The sequence below is a fragment of the Gnatocerus cornutus genome, chromosome 2 (genome assembly GCF_029298725.1).
Source record: "Gnatocerus cornutus isolate USDA-ARS CGAHR chromosome 2, icGnaCorn1.1, whole genome shotgun sequence".
Classification (NCBI taxonomy): Eukaryota; Metazoa; Arthropoda; class Insecta; order Coleoptera; family Tenebrionidae; genus Gnatocerus; species Gnatocerus cornutus.
In genome coordinates this window covers 7,804,825-7,819,160 of record NC_142234.1, presented here as the reverse complement: position 1 = coordinate 7,819,160, position 14,336 = coordinate 7,804,825, and the positions used below count along the sequence as shown (strand labels likewise).

The 14,336-nt window shown below is 34.5% G+C and overlaps 1 protein-coding gene across 2 annotated transcripts in view; it reads right to left on the bottom strand.

Annotated features, from left to right (window-relative positions):
• LOC148178519 (adenylate cyclase type 2-like) overlaps window positions 1-14,336 on the bottom strand; it is a 30,810-nt gene that overhangs the window by 4,838 nt on the left and 11,636 nt on the right. For both annotated transcript variants that reach the window (XM_088031412.1, XM_088031413.1), the window contains exons 2-9: window positions 12,124-12,254; window positions 6,467-6,808; window positions 6,180-6,374; window positions 5,754-5,963; window positions 4,101-4,228; window positions 3,585-3,743; window positions 1,901-2,033; window positions 299-532 (exon numbers count right to left, since the gene is read on the bottom strand). In XM_088031412.1, the coding sequence (XP_087887538.1) occupies window positions 299-532; window positions 1,901-2,033; window positions 3,585-3,743; window positions 4,101-4,228; window positions 5,754-5,963; window positions 6,180-6,374; window positions 6,467-6,808; window positions 12,124-12,254 (1,532 nt within the window). The remainder of the gene's footprint in view (window positions 1-298; window positions 533-1,900; window positions 2,034-3,584; window positions 3,744-4,100; window positions 4,229-5,753; window positions 5,964-6,179; window positions 6,375-6,466; window positions 6,809-12,123; window positions 12,255-14,336) is intronic.

Sequence of the window (14,336 nt, the reverse complement as noted above, 5' to 3'; positions counted from 1 at the left end):
TCAGCGTAATATTTCTTCGAAGAACGATCATTTTTCATCACAACTCCTTACCCCGAAGTGCACAGTATGAACCAAACACCATTCTAAAATAACACCGACACATTTATCCCAAAGCTAAACCAACAACAATCATAAACCCCCAAACAAGTTTCCCTAAACAAACTCACCCAACTCATTACAAAAAACAAATTTACCCTCTAAAACAATTTGCCTTTATGCATAATTTATCCCTTTGTGAATCCCCAATCCAAACAACAAAAGTAATTACTCAACATGACCCCCAAAAATGTTTATTTACCGTCAGTTCGATGTTTTTCGCCAATGTCGACTCTGCTATGTTAGCGAAGGGTTTATCAGCCCCCCAACATTCGACGTATTTAGTCATTTTGCTTGATGGTCTGGATCTGGTTGGAGGGCCACTAGGAGTGGCCATACCAAATGTGCCACTCTCGCCGCCACCGAGGCTGTTGTTACGCTCTGAAACTGTCAGGGGCGGTTTCACATTGCCGTTTTGAGATTCCGTTTCAGGTTTCTGAAAAAGGTTTTTCATTATGACCAGGGTTAAAGCGTCTGTTTAAGGAGTATTTTTGTTTGCTTCGCCAACATATAGAAGTGTAATCTGGAGTATAAAGTTCTGTGAAGGAGGCGGCATTACAAAATTTAATTTAATGATAAAAAGAATGAAAGGGGAGTGTTTTAAAATGTATGTATATTTTCATTATCCCTTTAAATAATAATTAATTTTTGCTTGGATATTAAAATATATTTCAACTTCACCTGGTAAGGTAAACGCTGAAAACAAACAACAATAAAGCCGATGGCTCAACATTATCTCTAAATTTCCATTTATGTTGCGGATGAAAATTGGATCCCTGCAATGCAGAAATTGAAGAGGTGCGTTGGGAGAAAAATAAATACCGTAAACAGAAAAGTCTTTTATTTATTCCCAATTTTTGTCCTTTGTGTGCTACTGTAAGCCAAAATTCGTTCCTCTCCAAAAAGATCAAACAATTTTTCTAAATGTTGAAAAGCTCGTGTAAATAGAAAGTGCGACTGCGATTAATGTGGCTTCGGTTACGAAGTAATTGAAACTACCGTGGTGAAAAGGAAGCATTTTTCTCCAAGGAGATGTAAACCATATAGTGGAATAGTATAGCTTTCAGAATAGATCCATTTATTTCCAATGTAAACGCTTTTAGGGGATTTCTAAACAATGGAACGTAATGGGATTTGAACGTACAATTTGAGGATTTAAAATAACAACAGCTATTTTGTATCGTAATACTGTTAGCAATGTAATTGAGTCAGTGGCGGGAGTTGTTTAAAATGTTGGTAAAGAGATTAAAAAGGCAACGTAAAGTATGTGCTCCGCCGGAGTTATCGAATAAGCTATTTATTTTAGAACAATGAACGCCAACACGAGTGGCTTCAACAAAATTTAGAGAAATTCAGGAAGAAGCATGTTACAGAATAATGATTACTAAAAGCATTGTGAAATGGAATTTTTATCATACCGTTGCAAAAAATCTTTTCAAATCAATTGTCAGTGAACGTAAAAAAAATAATTCTAAATTGTAAATTGTGCATTTGAACATCAGTGAACAACAATTTTCATGTGCTGACACGGAATAAAAAATAGTTGTGTACATTTTCCAAGCGAATAAACATTATTTTGTCATTTTCCTCTAACAACTCAGGACAAGTCTAAATAAAACAAAATGCGCTTGCCATAAATACCGATCAAGCAAATACATTCCAAACACAATAACACCGCAATATCCTCCCGCAGCATTAATCTTCATCAAAGACTTCCCGTCTAAAATATTGCCTCCATCTCTCCAACAATAATTGCATCCAATAACTGTTATGACTCACATTTTACAAAAAACTCTCAACTTACCTTCGGCGGCACAATAAGAAAAGTCTCGATTTTATGATCAGCTAAATACGATTCCCTATTGATCCCATCTCCGGGTTCTACTTGAAATCTGTCTCCCAATTGATGTAAAGTGGCTCTGGTAATATGAACCCTCCTGAAAAAAAGAAGGTATAAAACTATTTCCAACAATCATTTTCCCAGTTTATTCAGGACGTGTTCTGTGGCAGTAATTAGTTTCGAACGTGCTGCAAAAACACATAGCGGTATAAAATTGAATCGTTATTACCGGGCGAGCGAATGAAAAATAGCGGTTCGGACGACAGTTAATTATGTGGCAAACAAAAATTGTTTAAAATCATCAGTTGATGAAAGTTGTGAAAAAAAGAACAACGACGTCACGTTATCCGTGTCTTTACGCTTTTAAATTCCATCGACATCCTCTAATTGCTCTAATTAAAATTCACGCCTGTGCCGATCATTACAAAGAAGTTCGAACGTGATAATTACGGAGGGTTTTTCCGCGATTATTAATTTCATTCGTTGCTCCTTCGGAACCAATCAGGTGCTCATTCATACTTTGAATGACGTTTCTTTGGAAAAATGAGTGATTATTTTGAGTAATTCAAAGAATGTTGGTACGGCGACAGGAACAATAAGATTTTCAAATTGAGAAATCTGTTTGTGGAGGAGCAAATAGACATGGAGAGAAAATAAAATTTTAATCAACTCTTTGAAGAGAATTGCGGGAACGGGAGCGACTTTTATTTCTGAACTTTGAGTGTTTTTTAAAAAGAAATAATTTGTTTACTGTCAGATGGGTTGCTGCTTTGTAGATGGAAAAAGAAGATTTGAAAAAATATGATGTTGACATTTGACTCTTTGTGTAATATAAATGGGAATTCTTTACAGGCATGCAAATTAAAATATTGTGTTTATTTGGAGGAACAAAGTAATTTATGTAGAAGTAAAATAACAAAACTAGTCAAATCCTTAAATTCTTAGAAAATGGGTAAAATGGTGGATGCGCCATTCTTTATTCGTGTTTGTTTTTTGTTTGTGAGAATTCAGAGGCACAAAAGTAGCGATATTTCAACATAGTACTGTAATATAAGTTCCCAAGTTGACACTAAAATCTGTTTGATAGCGATGAATAATATACATCATTTAATACCACATAAACCGCGGTTTATTTACACACTTGCCAAATTTAATTTAGAACATTGTTTATTTTAGGTCTTTGTTCACTTGAATATAATGTCAATACTAAAAATCCTTCGAATAATTCCAACACTAAACCATTATTTACATTCCATCACCCTGATCAATTCAAACAAGCAATTTGTCTAATTTTGTGTCAAAGTATCAACACCGCATTTCAGCACACGAACTTCAAGCTCCTGGCACTATTCCAATAGCAACAGTTGCTACTGAAACCGCCAAAGTCCAACCTTGTGACACATCCAACCACTCAAAGTAAAAATCTAATTTTTGCTACATTACTTTTAAACCAATTACGAGCTAATGCACCGTCCATTACACTCTGACCTTTTTAATAAAATCTCGATCACAGTTAAACCAGTGATTGGATTAAAGACCAGGACAATGCTAATGGATGTTGCAGTGTTTATTTTCAAAATCCCGAAGGTTTGTGTTTCATTAGTGATTGGTTTATTTTCAAAAATAAGAAATAAAAGTGTAGCCTCACCCAGCGATGCCTCCGGACTCCATATGGTTTGCTAGCGTGACATCGTCGCTCCAGACATCAAATTGCCATTTTCGTAGACCCAGGACACCGCAAAGGACATTTCCGGTGTGAATTCCGATTCGCATGTCCACGTTGAATCCTGTAGCTTCCCGGACAAACCTGCAACATTACAAGATTGTGAAGTTTTAACTTTGTAAATTTATTATAAAGTTTTCTTTTCATGTTTGTTCGCCTAACACGCCCTCGACTTTTAAAATATTGTGTTTTCCCATGAAATACAAAGTTTTAACATGCTCCAATGAAAATTGAATGAGCAGAAGATGTAGCTGAGGGTAGCAAAATAGATCACAAGCATAACTGAAGAAGAGGTTTTTTACAACACGTATATGTGTATCTCAGGCTGAATTTAGGAGATTCCCGATGGGATTAATCTCGTTTTTCCGTTACGGCTCGAATCAACAAACATATCGATTGCTTTTTACATGTAGTTTATATACCCTAGTGTTGACACCTTACCGGATGGCTTCGATCATCTGTAAGCCCATGTTGACACAATTGTAGGCGTGGTTGGGTCGGGACACTGGCAATCCTGACACACAATAATAGCAATCGCCCAGTATTTTGATTCTCATACACTGATTATCCTGAAAGCAAAGAGAAAATTGGATTTATCGAATATTCTATAGCCCAATAACGCAAGTTCGTAGTAAATAAATCAAGTCTGGGAATACGTATACCTCTGCAAATAATGTTTCGAGAAGCTAATATTTAATAAAATAGCTGTTTAAATATTGAATGTACGTCTTTTTAGGGTCTACCGAGCAGCATTCATTAACGGAAAAAGAAATAATCAAACAACAATCAATTCAATTCTAATCAAAATAATTGTTTTCGTGGACAAAGCCCTAAAAAATGAAGCACACAAACCTGACCCAATTATTTCCAGCTTCGACAAATTCCCCCACGTTTATCGAAAACTGAACATCCAATAACCGCTTAAGGAATGTTTATTTAGTATATTATCAATTTACAACTCATCCAAATTTTAATGAAAATAGGAAGTTCTTCGTTGTTTAAAAGCAGCATTTTTAAAAAAGTTCCGTTTGTCCAACGCATGCATAATTTCCCTGCAGTCGTTGTCAGTGTCACTCCCAGGTTGGGTGCAGTATGCGATCAAATGGATACTTGCACAGATACTAAAAGTTAGAAGCAACAATTCCCATCCAGTTAATGCCATTAAATCACTAGAAATTTTGATGTTACATGCTTCTGATGTCAATTTGGCATAAGTCAATAGACGTCCGCAATCCATCATTTTTGCTTGTTGTGTTAACCTGTTTTGCAAAACATTTTTTGCTTATCTGCGAAAAATAATTGCGTGGTGCGTAAGTTGAATCCAATGAAATGGTAGCTACATAATAATGGAAGTTACGAATAGATGTTCTTCTTTTACGATATTAATAATTTGATTTATGCATCCATAAAATAAATTGGTCGTTTTATAGCTTGTTTCGAGGTAATCTGAGTTTTATAAGCACGTCATAGTGGAGCTTAATCAGCAGGAGTTTGCAAAAAATCCTAGGTGGAGTGTTATGGTTGTTTGGATAGCGATCGAGAGCCGTTATTGCGTCGGGACGACATAAACAAGTTGTTCTGTTTAAAGTTTTATAGGAGGTGTCGCACAATGTTACTCGGAAAAATGTTTAAGAACTTTAGCTTTACTTTAGCTGTTACGAACCTTGACTTTGTTTCGACTTTTAATGTAATATCTCTCTTGAATAACATACTTAAATGTATGCACATAAACTTATGGTTAAACGAATATAAAAATAACAAATCGTATTAAATCCAAAAAATTATTTCCTTTTTTTGTATCATTTGCCTTCGAAAAGACGCAAAATAAACATAATAACCGTAAAATAAACACTCCAAAGGATATTGCATCCTGTAAACGTGCTGAATAAATACTGTTAGTCCTGTTTGACTTTATAATTCCGTTCTGGTGGCCACGCACATTATCTTGACACTCCTTGGCGCAAGTAATTTGCATACAACATACACGCCAAAACATGTAAATATTTCTCAGGAAAACTTGCAAGAAAGCTTCTTAACTTAACTTCGTCTCGGTGCTTCCGGAGATTTACACCGGAACAAAAGCTTTTCTCTTACCTGCGCGATTTGGTCGAAGCGCCCAAAAAGCTCGTTCAAAGTCTTCACCAAGTCCGACGCCGACAACTGTTCCGAAAGCGGAGTAAAGTTGACAATGTCTGCATATAAAATGGAGACGTTGTTGTGTCTCTGGACGTACATTTCATGGAAACTCCGGTTTGAGTGCTCGTTGCAGGCGTCTGCCATTTTCAGCATGATGCTGCGCTTCACCTGAGAAATGAAATAAAATAAATAAAGGGAGGTGACGGACGCATACCGAGCATTCTTGGAAAAATTAAATTTAAAAGATTCATGTATGGCATGTATATTGAAATTCTTCACTTCTCAGACATGAGCTTGAATAAATTAAACGTCTTGGAGGCACCTTCCGTTCACATTTTTAATCTGCTTTGAGCGCTTCCAGTGACCTTTGAATTTTTTACACACCTCCGCAGCGATGTAGGCAGGAATGACGCTCAGCAAGAGTTGTTCCTGTTGCTCTTTCTCGCATTCTAACTTCACTCGGGACTCGATACAAGTTCGGGTGCCTACAAAAGTCCGCCGATGGGCCCCTTCCGTCATGTGGCGATAGTACAACCCTGTGCAACTCGCCGTGACCAGTAAAACACACTCTGGAATCAACTGGAAAAAATATGTGGGCGAATTAGGTCGAACTGCTTAATTTTAGCATTATTTTTAGCATCCGTGTCAATGTGGGTGTTTTGCTCACTCACCTGAAGATAATGCGAGTGTCGTTCATCGTTGAGGACTCTATCCGCAATCGAGAGCCCCAAATATACCAATGTGACGACAGTAGCGAGAAAAAGGGCCACTGCCCTCGAAAGGGGTAACATAGTGTGCATGGCGAGAAGAAGGGCAAATAAGGGCAAAGGAGCGTGTCTTTGTCCCAACAGTATCATCGAGGTGGTCACTATCACGGTGATGAGAAGGGAGGAAACCAAAGCCCACGCTTCCGACTCCAGGATAATAGGGAACTGGGACGCTAAGAGAATGCAAAGGAGGGCAAAGGTCAAGAGGGACATAGTAATGATGGGTAACAGGCCGTCGTCCAAATTCTGAAACAAGGAAGAAAGAGACCGTCATTAGTTTAAGGGCTGAATTTGTAATGAGCAGTTCTTAAACAAGTTACAGCCTTATACTTAGGACGGAATTTGGCTTGCATAATTTAGACACGGTGCGGTGCCACGGACCGCAAAGCAACTCACAGAAGGTACCAGTAGCTACACTGACCATACATTTTATATTTACTCTTCAGTTCTTTTCTATAATCAGTTTTTCACTCATTACAAAACTCGTAAACAAATAAAAAACACTACAAATGAAAATTTTCTACTTCAGCGCATCAAAGAAACTGGAAACTTAAAAATAGAGAATAACAAGTTAAATCTGTGTTCAGTAGTGTTCACAGAATTCCCAGAGAAAACTTAAAAGTCAAAGAATGCGCAGAATGTAAATGTAGAGAATAAAACAATCCCGTTGTATTGTCTGGAGAATATACGAGCATTTGCTGGGGGGTTATCAGTTAATTAGTATAGAAAGTTTCATTCAAGACTTGGGGGATTTAGAGGATGTTCTGTGTTAATCTAACTTAGCAAGAGATGTAGCTTGTTCACCTACAGATATGTATTTAAGTAATGTTTCAGATTACGGAAATGTTTATTACTGTAATTGCAAAATAGCCACCTCGTTGATAAATGAATTCGATTGTGATTTTCTTTGTTCAGTTTTATAATTCCACAAGCACCAGATTTTCTGGACTTATATTTTCAGTTTATACGTAATTTCAGAATTAAAAATCATTAATAAATTTGCTTTATCCTAAACTTATAAACGCTCCACTAATTTTTATTGTATTGCCCGGCGCATCCACCAAATTTGTTTATTCGCTTCACTTTCTCTTTTGTAATTCATTGAATTGTACCAAATTTTTATTATTTGGAAGACCGGATTTTCAGTTTCAAAATATAATAACAGAATCCATGAGACTTCGAATCCGCGCAGTTGAATCGTAAAATTTTTGTTTTCAAAAGCATTGGATACCACAGGGAACTAGTCCTCCACCTGCTCCTTCACGTCTATTCTTCCTAATCCTCTTAGTCGGTTCTGTCCCATCGAGACTTCACACAAATAACACCAAATTCCTCTCATTACCTCCAAACCAGTAAATTTTTCGCAACTAAATTTCTAATCCACAAACTTCTCATTGAATATTCCATTTAATTATTGAACAGAATGAAAATGTGAAGGATCCTTTACTGTAATGACGTGAGGTTTAAGATTATTTCGTCAGCTACCAGTTGCCTCTTGCGTATACTTTATTAACTTGCAATCTCATGTCTGCCTTGGGATAAATGTGAAACATTAATTTTGAGGAGATATAACGAAAGTGATAGCAAAGACCATAAAATGCTACTCGGATGGATTACATGAAGAGACGGAAGATGTGTAATTTTTCCGGCGATGGTGTAATCAAAAGGAAAAATTGCGTGAAAATGCGAAATAAATAAGCTTCGTTGAGCTTAGCTCTGATAATAATGACTCTTCGGGCTTGTTAAATAATTACGCGAATTTTAAAGCAATTGAGCATTGAACTTATCAAAATAAAAAACCAACTTACATAAAGCGCAGATCGTTTAATCATCCCGAAAACTTTGTAAGAAATAAATTAAATTACGAGATAAAAATCGAAAGTAAACGAGTCTCACTTTGTTTAAAAAAAACTTTAAATTACATCAGTTTCATTCCATTAATTTGAAAAGTTTAGTCTTTGCTCGGCCAACAACCAACAAACATTTTGTTCTTAACGTTCTTCGCTTTTTTCCTCTATACTAAAACCCTTTCGTTCTTATCTCTTATCTCAAAATGCAAATTTATTCCAACAATCCTCTTGCACTGATGAAACATTAATTAAATTACATTTTCTCGGCCAAGTTAGAAACACCTCTCTAGAATTAAGTCATAATGAAACGATTCCAGCTATTTACACTTGCTTGTTTGACTGCTTTGAACTAAGAATTTGCATTTATGAATTTATTAAGTTTTGGGTCTTTGAGAATTGACTTATTTGCCAAGCAATGCGACTTTCTTTCAATGAGAGCTATAAATTTCCATTGATGGCCGAAGCTTTGAACATTTCAAAGGAATCAATATACCATAAAAAACTAATAAGTCGAAGAAAAGAAGATAATGAAACGACACGAATCTAAGGAAAAAACTGCTTCTAGATTATTATTTATTCCAATAAAATGTCAGAAGAGTGATGGGAAAATCGAGTCGCGACCTACACTATTTTACAATCATGAAGAGAAATCGAATCAATAACTAGCGGTGGAGTGGACAATGGATGTGGTGTGCTCAGACTATTTTGATAACATGTGCAATTTACTCTAGTTTATTGGGGAATGTTTAGATGTCACCGGAAATTTGTTTGAGAGTGGTTAATTATTATAAATAAGTTTAAAATGCACCTGGTCATAATTGAATTCGTTTCAAAACCGTAAAAATTAAAAATTGGTACTTAGAGTTATAGCGATTTTACAATGCAAATTTAATTGTCTTGCTGCAATAAATACTATTTTGGTTCTATAAGTTATGACTTCCATGATTTAAGACTTAATAAAACCGTAAATACTGCCTTTGATCTAAATGTACAAATGGTAATTCATACTTTAATGGTGCAATTTTTTATTCTAAACTATTTTCGGAAATATTTCTTTAAAAAGCAACGCAAATACATATATTCCGTTTTAAAATTACATTGTAGAGAACCAATATTTTAACTTCGTCTTTTAAAGTAGATTAGTAACATACTTTTTTAGGTCGGCGTCCATTTCTAATGTTTTTGGAAACATGTAATTACTTCAACTGCCCACACTTGAAATCCGTCGGCTTCGAACTGATCTGTTATTTGCGAATAAGGTGTTTTCCAACTTCTTTAATATCACTTTCATTCATTTATTCAAGCTTAACACCAATGACAGACTGCGTAGTCATCACTTGAAATTATATCACTAAATATACAAAACTCAAGTGCGCTAGCACTTTTTTACAAACAGAATTTTAGAGTGGTGGAATTCGCTCGACAATGTGATAATTGGGAGTCAAAATGTAAGGCAGTTTAAGAGACGTTTAGACAGCTATTTAAGCGAGATCAGTTAATTAATTCCATATTACTCCTACTATATTAATCCTCTACCTGGAGATTATAATAATAATAACAATAATAATAATAATAATAATAATAATAATCAAATAGGCTTGAAAACGGCGGTCTAGACATCCAAAAAGGAAACTAGTTAGTTTTATTGTTTAACGGTTGGTGTCGCACTGGCAGAGTAAAAGTATTTCGATCAGAATTTTTTCTTTGCTTTTTTAAATTTTGTTGGCCTACAAAATAGTGTGGATCACACGCCCGAAAATGCTATTTAAATTTATTTTACAGTATACGTCGATCGTTAGCGAGTGCTAACCAAATATGTACGTGTTGACAATTACGTGGTTAGGCAAGAAAATAATATCAAACGTTTGACTATTAACTGACTGTCAAATTATCGGCAATAACAATAACAAGCACTTCATTAGCAAAAAACGCAGAATACCGGAAGACAAAATAAAAATAAGCATTTCAACATCGACCCCTTAAAGAAGCACGCACCGCTTGTGAAAACGGCATGTCTGGTGCCAAAAGAAAAAGTGTGAAGACAATAAATCGCCGGAAAAGCTAAATAACATCTCCCAATACAAAAGTAAAAAAATTGAGACCACCACCAGTAAAGTAGCAAAACAGACAAACAAAAATAATTAAAGAAAAACAATTTGACCAAGGGAAGTAATCTAAACCATAAATGACCAAAAATAAAACAAATAGACAATTAATACAATAGTTAAATTATCAAAATTACAATTTATTCCCCAAACACCAAATTTGACAAAAAATGCTGACGCGCGTTTCGATAGCAATGCTATCATCATCAGAGCGATGATTAAACTCTCTGATGATGATAGCATTGCTATCGAAACGTGCGTCAGCATTTTTTGTCAAATTTGGTGTTTGGGGAATAAATTGTAATTTTGATAATTTGTCAACAACACCAAGAATTGATCCAATAAATTTTCTTTGAATACAATAGTTATTTCCGCGATTTGTTCCAGATTGTGTTGTAGTTAAAGAGTTAAAAAAAGAAAAAACATGCAATTATCCGATGACGAACCAACAAATTGGTTTTAAAAAGTAAACAAAATGATGTTGTAATTTATTTATTAGTAGTTTTATGTCCACAAGCTATTAGCAAAAAGTTCATGTTAATAAAATAATAATTAAAATTTTAAAAATGATACAAGGTGTTTATAAATGTTTCTAGCATCAAGGGAGGCTTTGGAATTCCTGTCATGCACTGTTTTGCCGCTTTGTTTTCATAGTGAATATAAGTATCTAGAAAATTATTGATAATGTCATTTGCGTCAACGACTTTTAAGTTACGGTTTTGTGTTTAAGTGTATAATTTTCAGGCTTTAAACCACAATTAGAACAGGTTTTTTTCAAAACTTACTTTGCTACATAATTGAGGTTAACTACAAATGTCAGTTGAAAAATCTAAACCCGCATTTGTAATAAGCAGCAAATTTCTTTGACATTTCATAGCCACTCTTGATGCTAGAAACATTTATAAACACCTTGTATATGTAATCGAAACTTTTTACCCGGCGCCTCCACCATTTTAAATCGAAAACAAATCTACCAACTTTCAAGAACATAAAAAAATTGGAAAGCAAGTGAGAAATATTAGCTTGAAATAAAAGAAATCTGATTATTAGAAAATTTTACTACATTATTTACATTTATAAATTTTTAATTAAGCAAAACTTATTTACTCAGTGTTGTTTTTAGATGAGTTAAATTTAGCTTTTAATTAAATTGCGTAGTTTTTCCTACAATTGTAACAAATGAGCAGAAGAAAGTCTCCGTAATACTTTTATCTTTTGGAATAACAAACAGTTCTTAGAATAAAAATTGTTAAATGCCATTTTAGTGGTCTCTACTTTTGGCTACCCTTAAAATAAAAGACTACTTTGCAATTCTAAAATGAGAAATTTAAAAAAAAATCAAGTGCGTTGTCTACCATTTTTCTCACGCAAATGCCGTGGGAGAAACAAACACAATTTTAATTTTAGACACTTTAAAACCCCATAAAATGTTAAATTAATGTTCATAAATAATATCTGAAATCCATCGTGCGATATAAATTCTACTGAAATAAACTTTGTTAATCTTTTACGCTTACTTTTTATAACCCATTAACAACAGTTAAAGTATAAAATATGGATAAATGCAACTCATAAAATCTAAACAAAATTAAAATTTAAAATTTACCTGTAAAACACATGTTGTAATAAGTAACCCCGCACTTGTAACTGCTGCCACAGTCAAACACGACAAGAACAGAGCATGTTTGAGCCTTATACAATATCTTTGGTAAAGTGTCTCCAATTCCATTCCATCCACTGTAACAAAGAAGATTAATTAACTTCGTTCAAGCTTGTAATTACTCCACATCTTCATCTTTTCAACCCCCAAAAAATTAATATCACTTTACTCCCTCATTTTACCACGCTCACATCAAAGAAATCCCGAAACTTTGCCCTCAAGCAAGAGTTACTGTAGTTTTGATTTATAAAAAAAGTTTGTGAATAAATTGGATGACTGGAGGCTGAAAGGGACCATTTTCGTCGTAGTTTAAGAACGAGAAATGACATAAGAGAATAAATTAAATTTAGGAGTTGGTCCGAGCTTTGTGTGTATGTTAATGCGGAATTTCTTTAGGGGTTGTTTTTGTTGTGTCCAGAACAACTCATCTGGACCAGCTTTGTTTACTTTATACTACAATAAACAACTTCAAATGGAGAGTATCTGGGAGTTGAGGGAATAAATAGGAACGTTGTTACGAAGTTGAGGGATGAGAGGTGATAGAGGAATAAAGAAACAGACAATTTTATAATAGGCGACGTATTTATTCTCCTTGTTTCAAGCTTTCAAACTTTAGCGTCAAGTTTACAAAGTTATTCTGTCGAAAGTCAAAACAAAACATTGCTTCTGTTCGAAAAATATCCCTCATGTCGATATCTCTTATTCATTTATAATGCTGCCTGCTTTGGCGTCTGTTCATTCTTCCTCAGATTTCCCATCATCCTCCAGTCAGGTTAATTCTTCCACTACTTGTCAATTTTTCGATTTATAGGACAAAATTGATTGGTGTCCTTGTACGAGGCGCGTGGAATAATTAAAACGATCATGAAAAGAGGAAAGATGTAGTTCGTTGTTTATTTACGCGAACAAACTTGAAGAATTCGTTTTAAGATTTCTTCGCAAATTTGCTTTAGTTCCGGAGTTTTTTGCAGAAGTGGATTTATTTTCTTGAGTTTCCAGTGGTTGGATTCAGAATATATCGAGGAGTTTCAAGAACTTTTTATGCTTGATTCATATAACATAATCAAAGAATCAATTGAGCGGTCTTATTAAAAAATATATTTGAAGTGGGTACTTCGATTTTTAAACAAAATATTAACACGGCTTTGTTAAATTTCCAGTTTGCATATTAGCTTTAAAGCTTTATAAAAAAACTCATTTTTATAATCCCCAAATGATATCTCTGAAACCCAATCATTTTTTCATTTCCAACAAAATATCTCATGCATAGCGCAATAAAACCAATCAATGTGTTCATATCCATGTTAAACATTTACAGCCCAATGCAAATATAACTCAGTTTAAACAATTGCGTAATTAACGACGATTGGTCAATGACTACTCGTCCACTCCAACCAATTGTAACTTCAGGAAACCAGACATTAAATTAATCAAAATTAATGCTGTTTTAATAGAAACATGTCCGTCTCGCAAATTCCATACGAGAACGTTCTGCTATGACACAACACAAATGAATTTATTATAGCTGTCATAAGTAATCCAGCAACTTGTAGTAAATAAATCCAGATGTGTCGCTTATTACAGTGGCGTCCGGTGAGGCGTAAGCCAGGATGAGGTTTGCGATGTGATCAGGGATCCCCAGAGGCGCCACCTGTCACTTGGCAGACATTTTAATTGGCTTGGTGGCCATTATTGGAGATTTAAGAACTGATCGTTTTGTAGAAATTATTGAGTATAAAGTTGCCACGACTTTCAGTTCAAATAAGCGAGCAAATTGTCAGGTTTGAACTGATTTTTTTAAGAAGCGTTGAAAATTAGTTTATAAACAGATTTTAAAATAGAGATGATAAAATTGACTGCGCTATTATTGCTTTTATTATTAGTGCAGTAAAATTTAATTGAAAAATACCGAATATCCGTTTGGTAATTTATGCGTCAAACGGTCGTCATTAAATTCTTTAGAAAAAACTAAAAACTGGCAGCCTGAAATGCATAATTTGCAAAATATTTTCCTAAAATTACAGTATAACTCTTTTGTGTTTTTTTTGCTTGGTCACGAAAAATCAAAATTCCAGTCAAACATTAAGCAAGATTCATTTGTCTTTTATTCATTTTAAAATTTTTAAGTCAATCGAGGCTTACATTTTTTAAATAATTGT